Source organism: Symphalangus syndactylus, chromosome 24 (genome assembly GCF_028878055.3).
Source record: "Symphalangus syndactylus isolate Jambi chromosome 24, NHGRI_mSymSyn1-v2.1_pri, whole genome shotgun sequence".
Lineage (NCBI taxonomy): Eukaryota > Metazoa > Chordata > Mammalia > Primates > Hylobatidae > Symphalangus > Symphalangus syndactylus.
The window spans coordinates 34844220-34860118 of NC_072446.2; the positions used below are offsets into that span (position 1 = coordinate 34844220).

A 15899-nucleotide genomic window follows, 5' to 3' on the forward strand; every position below is an offset into this window, starting at 1 on the left:
AACTGCGATGCTCTTAACTGGAAATAGGGCATTCAAATAAAGAAATGTCATCAACCCTCAATTTTATGTATTAAGAGAATGAGCACATGAATAATGCCAAACATGAAGCTAGAACGTGCACTAAAAATAATAATGCCAACAAAACTGTTCAATAATCAATCATGCCTGCTTTCGGAATAAAGTCAGATATATTCAGAGAGAAGCATCATGATACTCTGCTTGGTTTCAACTCCCTCTTTTTTTTTTTTTTTTTTTTTTTGTTTGTTCGTTTTTTTAGACGGAGTCTCACTCTGTTGCCAGGCTGGAGTGCAGTGGCGCGATCTCGACTCACTGCAACCTCCACCTCCTGGGTTCAAGCAATTCTCCTGCCTCAGCCTCCTGAGTAGCTGGGACTACAGGTGCATGATACTACGCCCAGCTAATTTTTGTATTATCAGTAGAGATGGGGTTTCACCATGTTGGCCAGGATGGTCTCGATCTCTTGACCTCATAATCCGCCCACCTTGGCCTCCCAAAGTGCTGGGATTACAGGTGTGAGCCACCGCGCCGGGCCAGTTTCAACTCCTTCTTAGTTCAGTGACTCTAGATATTGCTGAGTAGCTGTTAAAAGGACGTTCAAAGAGCCAGTGCACATAATCTGCTTACAAGCAGCTGATAATCCAAAGTGAGTTAAAAGATGGAAAGGCACTGCAGTAGTCTCACTAGATCCTTCACTGAACTCCAGGATGAAGAAAAGCTAATTTCCATTTACCAACCCACAACGGAGCTGGAATTCTAAAGTTTAGGCTAAAACATTTTCAGATCAGTCACTGCTGGAATTCTATGGAAAAGAAACCAGTTCTGAACTACAAGCATACCTCATTTTTTCCCCCTTTGCAGATACTGTGTTTTTTACAAATTGAAGATTTATAGAAACCCCGCGGCCGGGCGCAGTGGCTCACGCCTGTAATCCCAGCACTTTGGGAGGCCGAGGCGGGAGGATCACGAGGTCAGGAGATCGAGACCATCCTGGCTAACACGGTGAAACCCCGTCTCTACTAAAAATACAAAAAATTAGCCGGGCGAGGTGGCAGGCGCCTGTAGTCCCAGCTACGCGGGAGGCTGAGGCAGGAGAATGGCGTGAACCTTGGGGGGCGGAGCCTGCAGTGAGCCGAGATCGCGCCACTGCACTCCAGCCTGGGTGAAAGAGCGAGACTCCGTCTCAAAAAAGGAAACCCCGCATCAAGAAAGTCTATCAGCCGGGCACGGTGGCTCACACCTGTAATCCCAACATTTTGGGAGGCTGGGGCGGGCAGATCACTTGAGCCCAAGAGTTTGAGACCAGACTGGGCAACATGCCAAAACCCCATCTCTACAAAAAATACAAAAATTAGCTGGGCATGGTGGCACACACCTGTAGTCCCAGCTACCCTGGGATTGCTCGAGCCCATGAGGTCAAGGCTGCAATGAGCTATGATCCCGCTGCTGCACTCCAGCCTGGGCAATAGAGCAAGACTCTGTCTCCAAAAAAAAAAAAAAAAAAAAAAAAGAAAGAAAAAGAAAAGAAAGTCTATCGCTGCCATTTTTCCAAAATCATGTGTTCACTTCATGTCTGTGTCACATTTTGATAATTATTGCAATGTTTCAAACTTTTTCATTATTATCATATCTGCTATGGTAATCTGTGATGGGTGATCTTTAATATTACTACTTTGTTTTCAGGCACTACAAACACACCCATGTGAGACAGCGAACTTAATGAATAAATGTGTGCGTTCTGAGTGCCTCAACCAGCCTTTCCTCTTTCTCTCTCTCTCTCTCTCTCCTCAGGTCTCCCTATTCTCTGAGACACAACAATACTGCAATTAAGTAGTTAATAACCCTACAATGGCCCTAAGTGTTCAAGTGAAAGAAAGAGTCTCACATCTCTCACTTTAAATCAAAAGCTATACAAGATTAAGCTTTAGTGAGGAAAGGATGTTGAAAGCGCCAATGGGCCGAAAGCGAGGCCTGTTATACCAGACAGAAAAGTGTGAATGCAAAGGAAAAGCTCTTGAAGGATATTAAAAGTGCTACTCCAGTAAATACATGAATAGTAAAAGAGCTAAAGAGCCTTACTGCTTATATGGAGAAAGTCTTAGTGCTCTGGACAGAAGATCAAACCAGTCACAACATTCTCTTGAGCCAAGCCTAATCCAGAGCAAGGCCCTAACTCTCTTCAGTTCCATGAAGGCTAAGAGAGGTGAGGAAGCTGCACACGAAGTTTGAAGCTAGCAGAGGCTTATTCATAAGGCTTAAGGAAAGAAGCCACTTCTACAACATGAAAGCGCAAGGTGAACCCAGAAGTGCTGATACAGAAGCTGCAGCAAGTTAATTAGAAGAATTAGCTAAGATCATTGATGAAGGTGGCTACGCTAAACAACAGATTTTCAATGTAGACACAACAGCCTTCTGTTGGAAGAAGAGGCCATCTAGGATTTTCACAGCTAGAGAGAAGTCAATGCCTGGCCTCAAAGCTTCAAAGGACAGGCTGATGCTCTTGTTAGGGGCTAATGCAGCAGGTGACTTTTAAATTGAAGCCAATGCTCATTTAGCATTTTGAAATCCTAGGGCCCTTGGGAATTATGCTAAATCTACCCTGCCAGTGTTCTAGAAATGGAATAACAAAGCCTGGATGACAGCATATCTGTTTACAGCATTGTTTACTGAATATTTTAAGCCCACTCTTAAGACCTACTGCTCAGAAAAAAAAAAAAATTTCTTCCAAAATATTACTGTTCATTGCCAATGCATCTGGTCACCCAAGAGCTCTGATGGAGATGTACAAGGAGATGAATGTTAATTATATGCCTGCACACACAGCATCCATTCTGCAGCCCATGGATCAAAGAGTAATTTCAACTTTCAAGTATTATTATTTAATATTTAAGAAATGCATTCGGAAGTCTATAACTGCCATGGATAGTGATTCTTCTGATGGATCTGGGCAAAATAAATTGAAGACTTTCTGGAAAAGATTTATCATTCTAGATGCCATCAAGAACATTCATGATTCATGGGAGGAGGACAATATATTAACATTAACAGAGCTTAGAAGAAGTTGATTCCAATCCTCGTGGATGTCTTTGAGGGGTTCAAGATTTCAGTGGAAGAAGTAACTGCAGATGTGGTGGAAACAGTTAGATAACTAGGATTCGAAGCAGAGCCTGAAGATGTGACTGAATTGCTGCAATCTCATGATCAGACTTGAATGGAATGTTTCCTAAGGATGAGCAAAGAAAGTGGCTTCTAGAGATAAACTCTACTCCTAGTGAAGATGCTGTGGACATTGTTAAAATGACAACAAAGGATTTAGAATATTACATGAACTTAGATGATAAATTGGCAGCACGGTTTAAGAGAACTGACTCTAATTCTGAAAAAAGTTCTACTGTGGGTAAAACGCTATGAGACAGCACAGCTTGCTACAGAGAAATCTCATGAAAGGAAGAGCCAACAGATGGAGCAGACTTCTTTGTTGTCTTAAGAAATTGCCACAGCCACCCCAACCTTCAGCAAACACCACCCTAATCAGTCAGCAGCCAGCAAAAGGAGGCAAGATCCTCCATCCACCAGCAAAAAGATAACTTGCTGAAGGCTCAGATGGTGGTTAGCAGTTTTTAACAACAAAGCATTTTTAATTAAAGTATGTACATTGTTTAGACATAATACTATTGCACACTTATTAGGCTGCAGTATAGTATAAACAGAACTTTAATATGCACTGGGAAACCAAAAGATTCGTGTGACTTGCTTTACTGGAGTGGTTTGGAACCAAACCCTTAATATCTCCAAGGGATGCCAATATTCAGCTGAAATACTAAAGAGCTAAATGGCTCACCTTAGAGAAGGTAAAAGCAGTATCAGAGTTCCTACTACATCTTCTCCTGATTCCAATTTCTCTACAGCTACACAAGACTCAGACCAAACCCAACCACTTCCTTTAGTACACTAAGGGGAAAAAAAGACAAAGGAAGGAGTAATTCGTAAATGAGATTCTTGGCGCTAGAAAATAGGAAAACTGAGATATCTTAGTAATATTAAAGAGACTGGGGGAAAATAATTACTGTGGTGATGACATAATTCTTGATATCAATCACTGCTAACTGTGGTGGAATAAGGTTGTATTTTAACCTACTGTGAACATTTCTATACGGTGGCATGTGTAGGTAACAAACTGTTCTCATTTCTTTGTATAGGATTCTGAACCTTAATCTCCAACGGACCAATGACCTTGGGAATACTGAGGCAGTTCTCTAGAATTAAAAAAAAAATTTTTTTTTTGCCATGTTGCTGTAGCATGTGTGTTGTTAGTAATGAGATAAATAATGAAAATTAATGGCTAACACTCACTGAGCACTCACTATGTGTCAGGCACTGTACTACTTAGCACTATCCAAATTGTCTCATTTAATCCTTTATTTTTAAGAAAGATGGTAAAGCAGAAATTTTTTTAAAGATGGTTGGGCAGAGATAGACACTATTATACAATCTCTATTTTAAAGATGAAGACCCGAGGCTTAAAGAGGTTAATTAACGGACCCAAGGTCACATAGCTAGCAAGTAGCACAGCTGAGATTCCAATGCAGGCCGTCTGACCAAGGGTTCATGTTCACTCACTACGCTAAACATTAAGGGATGCCTAACAGGCTTTGAAGTATTTTCTCTGACAGTGCTGACAAGCTATTGTGAACCATCCACATTCTCCAATGAAGTCATTTTTATACAGGAAAACTTCTCTAATCGGTTAAACTTTATAAATTCAATCCCTCAATTTAAACAATGACAACTACTGAGAGACTGCAGAAAGGCATGGCTGTCTTCATCAAATTCACCTTCAAAATTAGCAAGGCAACTTAGTAAGAAGACCTGTCTCCAAGGAAGCTGAACTAGGTAGGACTGAAGTCTATGACTGAAGAACAGTGTTCTCTGTTGGCCTCTGTTGGATCTCACCATGCCAATATGAGATCCACAATGATAAAAGTAAGACCACCCAGGAGGCTACTTATTTGACAAAGTCTTCTCTATTTTTTTTTTTTTTTTGAGACAGGATCTAGCTCTGTCACCCAGGCTGGAGTGCAGTGGTGTGATCACCGCTTATTGCAACATCAATCTCCTGGTCTCAAGCAATCCTCCCACTTCAGCATCCCCAGTAGCTGGGATTATAAGCACACACCTCCAAGCCCAGCTAATTTTTTTTTTTTTTTTTTTTTTAGAGACGAGGTCTCACTGTGTTGCCCAGGCTGGTCTCAAACTCCCGAGCTCAAGAGATCCTCCCACCTCAGCCTCCCAAAGTGCTGGGATTATAGGTGTGAACCACTACACTCTGTCAACAAAGTTTTAAGAGTCTAAACTAAGGTGGTGGTGGTTGGAACAGAAAGGAAGGGATGGAGAGAAGACTCCTGAAGGCGCAGCGCTCCCTTCATAAAGCCTTTCCCAACTTCCCAGCAGTAGAGCTGCTTGGGTCTTTGTGCCACCACATCTTGTTCGTGGCACCATAACAGCCCTGACAGCACTGACACTCTGTACTTGGATTTCATATCTGGGGTATACCCTCATTAGACTGCAAGCTCCAGAAGAGCAAAAACTGTGAGTTAATCATTTTCATATCCTAACATCTTCTTTACTCTGAGAGAGAGGCAGGCTCTGTGCTCATAAGCCTGTACAACCCATGAAGAAAAGAACCACAGCTGGGCACGGTGGCTCATGCCTGTAATCCCAGCACTTTGGGAGGTCGAGGCAGGCAGATTACCTGAGGTCGGGAGTTCGAGACCAACCTGACCAACATGGAGAAACCCCGTCTCTACTAAAAATACAAAATTAGCCAGGCGTGGTGGCGCATGCCTGTAATCCTAGCGATTCGGGAGGCTGAGGCAGGAGAACTGCTTGAACCCAGGAGGCAGAGGTTGCAGTGAGCCGAGATCGTGCCATTGCACTGGGTGACAAGAGCGAAACTCTGTCTCAAAAAAAAAAAAAAAAAAGTAAAGAACCTTGTCTTTCATCTTTGAGCCCTTTCATCTTTGAGAAACAGCTCCAAGGCTCCTTTCAAGTCTGCTGAACATCGACACCCCTGACTAAAATGCAAAGCTGGCCATGGGGATAGGCAGGGGAGGAAGCAGAGAATTACGTGATATCTGAACATCTGGCCAGAATGTTCAGTACACACATGAAACGTTAATCAGGGATGGTGAACTAAGAGCTGTCTGCAAAAAGATGCTAAAAGGAAAAGAATGAATGAGTTCTTCTAAAATGATGAAGAAGAGGGTTACAGAGTCCAATTCTAGTGAAGATTCCAGACTAATGAGGCCCAAGAAAATCTCTGGCAAAAGACAGCACTGACAACTTCAAGAATGTAGGTTTTGGACATTCTACAAAATAGCTGACCAGTACTCTTCAACCTGAAAGACAAGGGAAGACTAAGGAAATATGACAAACATTATGTGGGATCCTGGATAGAAACCTGAAACAGAAAAATGACCAGATATCTCTGATGACATCTGAATTAAGTGTGCAGTTTAGTTACTAGTATTACACGAATGTTAATAACCTAGTTTTGATCTTTACATAATGGTTATATAAGATGTTACCTTTAGGGGAAGCTGGATGAGGAATATATGGAAACTCTACCATTTTTATAATTTTTTATAAGTTTAAAATTCAAAATTAAAAGTTAAGAAGCAAAGAATATAGGTTTTGTAGCAAGAGTGGCAAGATATGATAATAAAGAAGAGGAAAATGATTAAGCAACTGAAGTATCAGGTGTGAACCCAATTTTCTTGAAGTCTGACATGAAAGCACAAAGATGTAGGCCAACAAGCTAACAAGATAGTAGAGCAAGAGCTTTCCAGAACGGGCAACAACCAGAGCATATACAAAGGCATGTCCCAGTTCATTCAATCATTAAACAACCATGTATTTGACATTAACTACAGTTGAGATGCTCTGCTAGGTGCTGGTCCTTGCCTCTAAGTCTACAGTTCAGTAAAGAATGTGTGTAAGGAGGCATATAAATAGAATGTGTTTTGTAAGTGTGAGAAGAATGGGCCACAAGAAAGAGATGATGAGAAGAATGCAAAGGGAGGAAGTGAACTTAAGGAAAAAAATCACTCATGAGATGAAAGAGAAAAACAGTCTGAAATGTTATCAATGAGAATAGCTCTGTATCTGTTCTGGTCCTCCTTATCTGTTATAGTCACACTTCCAACAAAAAGTAACTTCAAAATGTACTAAACTGACATGCAAAAAGAGCCTATATAAAATGACTTCATGATTAAAATCATATTCTTAGGGCTACTGGGATGAGGCCTTCACAGAATGAAGTATGTATCTGAGTACCAGTTTTCAGATTTTCAGTAATGTTTCTTATACACACAACAACAACCAAAAAACCCATAAAACAGAAAAACTCAATTATGAAATTACAACTACTACCTTATGAGGCACATAATAATACAAATGATAGACTCATACAAGAAAAAAATAAGCTTATTAAAGCAACCTTGAACTAGTCTTTTATATACCTACTAGATTAGTGGAAAAAATAAATTATGACAACTAGTACCATCAAGATTGTAATAAAACTGGGGCCAGCCACAGCGGCTCACGCTTGTAATCCCAGCACTTTGGGAGACTTAGGCAGGAGGATAGCTCAAGTCCAAGAGTTCAAGACCAGCCTGGACAACATAGGGAAACCCTGATCCTATTTTTTTAAAAAAAGATTGTAATAAAATTGGAACACACACAAACAGTATACTGTTAGCACTGTAAAACAATGATTCATTCCACGTGAGTACGATGTATTACGCCACACATTTGCAGCTGAGATGACCCCCATCGTCTCCGGCCACTCCCTGCTTTTTACCCATTGCTGCATTTACCCAATGCTCTGAACATTTCACTCCCCTGCTTTTGCTTTTAATAACCCCAGTCAAGAATCACTGTCCCCAGTGTCCTTTACCACCCACAGAATCCCTACCCATTCATCAAGGCTAGGATTCCAGTGTCATCTCCCTTTTCTTCAATGACCAAACCAAATCCATCCCTATCAATATATCCCCTTTCCATATCCAATCATTCCTTCCATTGTGCTCCCATAATACTTTTATTCATACAGTTAGTTTTCTAAATGTCTGTCTTGCTCCTTACATTATGAATTCTTCTTTAATGTCCATGGTCCATGTCATAATAATTTTAGTGCATGCAATACTTGGCACAGGAGATGGCACGTGGTAATTACTAATGACAGATGGGAAGGAAAAAAATGCTACATGAACAAAGCACTTCACTACAATGTTATCTCCAAGAACAAAAACCGGAAAACCACCTAAATATCCAATTATAGAAGAACAATTTAGGGAAAATGGTCTATCACTCAAGCAAAAACTTTGCAAATATTAAAAATAACATGAAGGAGATGTAGAAACACAGAAAATATTTCTGGCAATGTTAAATTAAAAACATAGAACATAAAATAGTATATATGCAATGGTTCCAGCCTCACAAAATACGTAAGGACTGTGGGAACAGAAAAATATTGATTGAATTAGGATAATAGTTTTCCTCTTCTCACGTATTTTCTTTAATACTATTTCTATCACTTTATTATCATTTAAAATTTTATTTCAAAAGAAAAAACTAAGAGGGGGAAAGGAGCAAGTTTAGATATTTCTGTAAGCCCCCGCAATCCAAGAGATATACTAAGATATTACTGATAGAGGACAAGAGGAGTGGGTGTCTGCAATATCACCAAAACCAAGGGTCCCTGACCCCAATTTGCCTCAAAAAGAATACCTCTCATGTCACAAGCCATACTAAATGTGAATTCTTTATTGGAAAACTTCAGAGGTAAGAACTTTTTCCAGACATCTGTGGAATTAGATTTAATGAGAGTGCCCTGGAGTTCATACACACGCCTATGCCAGCAGAAACTTCTCAGCCAAGGCACTGCTGGGCACACTTCTTGATGAGATGTCTAAGCCTGAAGGCACCAAAAAAGTACATTTCCATATTGGGAACATAACTGGTTTCCTCTTGAAGACTTTTTCCACCACCTCCTGCCCATATTGTAATTCTCCTGTCTTCTCAAATGAATAGTTAACATATGTCAAGGATATACGGCATATACTGAGGCGCTTAGTGCCTATGTCTATTACTTGTAGAAGAACCAATCTCAGCAGAAAATTGGAATCTTCCCACCAAGTTGCCCCAGAAATGAAATGTAGTAAGCACCCAAAAAATGTTAAATACTTTTAATAAACATTTCTTGACACTGCATGATATTTTTCCTGGCTTAGTCTCTGAATTTTAGAAACGGCATCCATCTTAGTCTCTGAATTTTGGAAATGAAAAGAACCAGAAGTCATAGCTCAGTCTCCTCATTTTACAAGCGATTGAAAAAAATGATGTATAGAAAGGAAAAATGACTTGTCCTGAGTACCCAGATAAGTAATGATAAAAGTGGGATTAAAACCCAAATCTCCCAGATTCTCAGCCCCACTCAGTCTACCACATGAAGCGTTTTTATCCCTTGAAATCTCTGGAGCCCCGGTCTAAATAATTAGTACCACAGAATTTTAAAGCTAGAAGGGGCCTCAGAGAGAGTCGCGTACTTAATCCCCTCATTAGGCATATGAGGAAACTGAGGCCCAGGAAGATTAAGTGATTTGCTCTCAATATCTTGAATGGCAGGGAAAAAGTACAACTTCAGCTCAAAAATCTGCAAACCAATGCCCACAAGAGGGGAGGAGAATGTCTCAGCTGGGGAAAATTTTTCAAGGAAGGTAGATCATTTTAGACCAGGGGATCACAAAGTACAGCGTCAGCATCACCTGGGATCTGGTTAGAAATGCAGAATCTAAAGTCCCATAGGAGACTGAATCAAACTCTAGAGATGGGGATGTTCAAATCAGAAAATTTTGTTCCCTTATGTCCCTGAGAAGCAAACTTCAGTGGTCGTACTGAGTCTACTTTGTAAATGATAACTATAACCAAAGGCTCATAAGATGTATGTATTCTTCGACATGTGGACTATACCTCAACTTTAAAAAGTTTTCAAATCTGAAAACAAAATGGAAAACTACCTCTGAGTGTTCAGCTGGTTTCAGTTCTAGCCCTGCTCCTTACTGGTTGTCTGGCTTTCGGTAGGCAGCTTGACCGCCCTAGCTTGAGTTTCCTTTCCTATAATACAGGCATGCTGCCGACCTCAGAGGGCATGGTGAGAATTAAATGTGATAACTTGTCTGCAAACACTTTGGTTCTGCATCTGGCATAGAGCAGGCAGGCAGTACAGCACAGTGGTTAGGAGCTCCAACTATGAAGTAAGACTGCCCGGGTACCCTGGCCTTGCCTCTACCTGGCTAGATGCCTTAAGGTAGGTGCTTTTTTTGTGTACCTCAGTTTCCTTATCTGTACAACAGGGATTAACAACAGTACCTTCCTCATACGGTTGTTATGAGGATTTAGATAGATCATGCGGGTTAGTAATAGTTATAGTCAGTAATAGTTATAGACATCTTTCATGTTATATATATATATATAATAGTTATAGTTAGTAATAGTTATAGACATCTTTCATGTCTATAAAATGTTACTGTTTTCAAGGAGTTTGTTTGTTTTTTGTTTTTGAGACAAGGTCTCGCTCTGTCACGCAGGCTAGAGCACAGTGGCACGATCTTGGCTCAGCGTAACTTCTGCTTCCCAGGCTCAAGTAATCTTCCCTTTTCAGCCTCCTAAGTAGCTGGGACCACAGACACACACCACCACGCCCTGCTGATTTTTATACTTTTTGTAGAGACAGGTTTTCACCATGTTGCCCAGGCTGGTCTAGAACTCCTGGACTCAAGCAATCCGCCCCAAAGTGCTGGGATTACAGAGGTGAACGACCACGCTTGGCCTCAAAGAACTTTTGCATCCATAAACTCATGACTTTCTCCAAGAGGATGGGTGCAACTGATTATGAACTACATTCCAGCCTTTACCATCTTTTAGGAACAGGAAGAGTGGACATGGATCTTACAAAAAGGAAACTAAATGAACAGAACACATGGGGAATGTACAGAGCTGGAAATAAAGAGACCAGGATTCTGAGATAAGGGCCAGGTGGTGTAAGGAAGCCAGGGCCTGAATAAGGTCCTGCGGTGGATTTTGGGACCGGTGCTGCTTTCCAAGCCTTAGACCATGATTCTGAATTTGGGTTCTGAACTTAGCCTTGAATTGAGGATATTTTGCTGAGAAAAGGCCTAGAGCTGGTTTTTGGTGCCTAACGGGTGGGCCTCTCACCTCTCGAATGGTTCTGGCCGGCCAATTAGCCAAAGTGGGGAAATTGTGATGGGAAAGGAGATGCTCCTGGCTGGCCAGCTGGACATGAGCATGCCTGCCTAGGCTGGCGAGATGAAAGTGCTCTCCAGTAGCAGACTTAGGAGGTTTCAGCCCTGTTACCCGGTTCAGTTCACTGTTGTCAACCTGAATTAAATGAGTTCTACTATTGTAGTTCCTTATTGTGCAACCAACATATTTGCATTTTAAAACTCTTAGGTTGAACCCTCAGATATAAAAGAAAATGTAAAGGCTAAGATCCAGGATAAGGAAGGCAAGTAATATTTTGTAGTTCAGGAAAATTAGCCTGTGGCAACCCCAAACTACCTGTAGGCGCTAGGCATATTTGCTCTTGGTGAGGGGGAAAGGGGTCAGATTGACAAAGTGAAATACTTTTGGAATAACACAATAAACAAATGTTTATGATCATGAAGCAAAGCTACCTAGATTGGAATCCTTGAGGTACATTTCACTTGTGTGAATTTGGACACGTTTTTTATTCTCTATACCTATTCCCTCATCTTTAAAATGAAGGTTCCTATATTAACATATTAAGTACTGCCATTAAGATTAAATGTGGTAAGATGTGTAAACATTAAAAAATAATAATAAGGAGACCAGGATTCTAGTTTCAACTCTGGCACCACCTTGGCCCACAATCTCAGGTGAGTCCCTTTATCAGACTAAGGTTCACTTTTCATCCGTGAACAAGTGGGTTGAACGAAGGTATCTACCATATCTCTCAAAAGTCAAGGTCTTTATCAAGGCCCACAAGGAAAGCCTACATAGTCTTGTCACGTGCCTACATCTTCAGCTTTGCCACTTACCATTCCCCTGCTCACTTCCCATGTTTCAGCTACATAGATCCTCTTTCTGGTCCCCTACAAGGCTGCACCAGCTTCTACCAATAGCCTATATCCATACTTGCTGTTCTCGCTGCCTCCATCATTCTGCTTCCTTCACATGAGTGGCTCCCTCTCAACCTTCAGTCCTTTAATGTCCATTCCTCTGTGTCCTTCCTCGACCACATTACATAAAGTAAAAGGTCCTGTCCCCAACTCCCAGCGGTTATTTTCTACAGGACTGTTGTCCAATAAAAATACAACAAAAGCCACAAACAAAACACCTAACTTTACATTTTCTTTTTTTTTTTTCTTTGAGACAGAGTTTCGCTCTTGTTGCCCAGGCTGGAGTGCAATGGGACGATCTCAGCTCACTGCAACCTCCACCTCCCAGGTTTAAGCGATTCTCCTGCCTCAACCTCCCAAGTAGCTGGGATTACAGGCATGCACCACCACGCCCGGCTAATTTTTTATATTTTTAGTAGAGAAGGGGTTTCTTCATGTTGGTCAGGCTAGTCTCAAACTCCTGACCTCAGGTGACCCACCCGCCTCGGCCTCCCAAAGTGCTGGGATTACAGGCATGAGCCACCACACCCGGCCCACTTTACATTTTCTAGTAGCCACATTTTAAAAGTTTTTAAAAAGGCAACATTAATTTAGTAATATATTTTCTTTAATCCAGTATATTCTAAGTGTTATCATTTATTCAACATGTAATCAGCACAAAAGTTAAGATATTGTACATTATTTTCATGTGGCCAGGGGCAGTGGCTCACGCCTGTAATCACAGCACTTTGGGAGGCCAAGGCTGGCAGATCACCTGAGGTTGGGAGTCAAGACCAGCCTGACCAACATGGAGAAACCCCGTCTCTACTAAAAACACAAAATTAGCCAGGCATGGGGCACACGCCTGTAGTCACAGCTACTCGGGAAGCTGAGGCAGGAGAATCGCTTGAACCCAAGAGGCAGAGGTTGCAGTCAGCTGAGATCGCACCATTGCACTCCAGCCTGGGCAACAAGAGCGAAACTCCATCTCAAAAAACAAAAAAAAGATATTGTACATTATTTTTATACTAAATCTTTGAAATCCAGTGTGTATTTGACACCTGTAGCGGATCTAAATTCGAAACTAGTCACATTTTAAGTGTTCAATAATCACGTGTGCTTAGTGGCTACTATACAAAGCAGTGCAATTTTATAGCATACTCTGCTATATTCCCTTCCTAACACTTACCATAACGCCAATGTATTGCTTACTTATTATCTTGTAACTTCCCACCAGATGCTCCACAAAGGCAAGAATCTTGTCTTTTATTCAGTGTTGTATACCCAGTGGATAGACTGCCTTGCACACAGTAGGTGTTCAATATATATTTGTTGAGCAAATGGATGAACCTTTTCTAGCTTTAATGGGCTAGCCATTCTAGAAATTCCAAGCAGGCATACAATCACTCATTTAATAACTTGCCTATTTCCCTTCGTCTTTCACTATCAATTAAACTGTCTTTAAAAGAAAAATCTCTTGGTTATATAGCTCCCCATTGCTGAATTGTTCTTTCCCATGATGTCTTAAGTGTCCAGGGTATGTACGTTGGCTGAGGGAGTGGTATGAAAATAACTGCTAATATTTACTGAATATTTACTTTTTGGCAAGCATTGTCTAAGCACTTTACATTTCTCAACAGCTTCACAACAGCCCTGTGAGGCAGGTACCGTCATTGTCCCCCATTTACAGATGAGGAAACCAAGGCACAGAGAAGTTAAGTATTTTGTTCAAGGTTACAGCAGCCAGTTAGTAGCAAAACAGAGATTGCCAGCAACCTAGGGGTCCAGACTCATGGCTCTTAATGACCTATTCTTGACTGCAGAGCTGTCTAACAAAAATATAAGCTGAACTACATGTGTGATTTTGAATTTTCTAGTAAACACATTAAAATGTCAAGAGGAGCAGTTAAAATTGGTTTTAAACATATTTTATTGGCTGGGTGTGGTGTGTGGTGGCTCATACCTGTAATCTCAGCACTTTGGGAAGCCAAGTGGGAAGACTGCTTGAGGCTAGGAGTTTGAGACCATCTTGGGCAACATAGCAAGACCCTGTCTCTACGAAAAATTTAAAAATCAGCCAAGCATAGTGATGCCCGCCTGCAGTCCTAGCTACTTGGGAGGATACCTTAGACCTAGGAGTTTGAGGCTACTGTGAGCAATGATTGTGCCACTGCACTCCAACCTGGGTGACAGAGCAAGATCCTGTCTCTAAATAACAATAAAATAAAATTTTAAAAATTAATTAAGTATATTTTATTTCACCTATTATCCAAAATATGATCATTTAATCAATATGACCAATAACCAATGTAATTGATATAATCAGTACGATCATGTAATCAATATAAAAATTTCACTCTTTCCATACTAGTCTCCAACCCAAATGTGACTTCACACTTACAGTACTTCTCAATTCAGACTAGTCACATTTCAAGCAATCAACAGCCTGTGTGGCTAGTGGCTACCACATTCGGCAGTGCAGCTCTACGGCTCCTCACAATGACTCTCCTATGGAATCAAAGCGGGGGGAAAACTTTGGGGTGGAAGTCAGTACGCCTGAGCTCAAATTCCAGCTCCTTGTTTCTGAGTGACTTTGGACAAGTCCTTTCTGCTCTCTAGGTCCCATACAGTTTCCCCACAAGTATCCTAGGCAAGGGGGACCCTGAGCAAGATTCCTAGAAACTCATTCCATGCTAGAATTCCCAACATCTCCTCCAAATCGCAGTAAACACAAGCACAGCTTTCCACACTTTAAAACCAGCTTTCATACACATCAGTTGTACAGTCCTCAAACAACCCCACTAAGGCAGTTATTAGTGTCTCCACCATGTAGATAGAAAAACTTGGTTCAAAGAGGGGGGAAATGACTTGTCCAAAAGCCACATAGCCAGTCAGTGGAGAAGCTGGAGATCAAATCCAAGAGAGATCAGTGCGCTCCCACCGCCGCCACCACCACCATCACCTCAATGACTGGGGGGACATGAGAGCTGAGAGGACATGGTTGTGAAAAAAAGGATAGTCAGGGGTTTCAGAGGAGTTGCAGGGAGCCAGGCCCCAGGGTGAGGAAGAGGAGGTGAAGGGCTCAGGTCTTGAGAAGGGATGAATCGAAAGGGCCCAGGAGGGCTTCGGAGAGGAAAGTAAAACGAGGGGCTGAGACCCCGGGTGGCATGAGAAGTTAGAGGGCCCGGGAGTGAGACGAGAGGAAGTGAGATGAAGGGGCTCTGGCTCCTGCGACCCCTGCCCAGGTGAGAACGCGGTCGCTCGGCCCTCCCTGCCCCTCATACCTGGTAGCTCAGAAGTTCGCCCACGTCCATGGTACCCGGCCCAGCAAATACTCCGGTTCCCTGCACTCACGCCCAGACCGCGGGCCCGTCAGCCGCGGCTCCAGCCACACTGCCGTGAAGTGCGGCGAGCGGGGCCGCAGAGCCAATAGGGCAAAAGTGCGCGCGACAAGCGAGCCGGCCACACCGCGGTAAAAGGACGCGCCGCCGTAAAGCGCGCTGCATTTGGAACAGGATTACTTCCGCCTGGAGCCTGAGGGGGCGGGGAAAGGGGGCGGAGACTTAGAGGAGGGGTGGGAGGGGAGAGCAGGGACCAGAAGAAACCAAATTTGATTGCGCGCCCCCAGTGTCCAGGGCGGAGTGCCGGGTGCTTCGTGTGGGCTCTCATGAGCTTCCAGTG

General features: G+C 42.2%; 1 protein-coding gene across 1 annotated transcript in view; it reads right to left on the reverse strand.

Annotated features, from left to right (window-relative positions):
- CTNNBL1 (catenin beta like 1) overlaps positions 1-15655 on the reverse strand; it is a 178367-nt gene extending 162712 nt beyond the window's left edge. Inside the window, exon 1 of the mRNA XM_055265460.2 lies at positions 15503-15655. Within this exon, the coding sequence (XP_055121435.1) occupies positions 15503-15532 (30 nt within the window). The 5' untranslated portion in view covers positions 15533-15655. The remainder of the gene's footprint in view (positions 1-15502) is intronic.
- Positions 15656-15899: the final 244 nt, after the last annotated feature.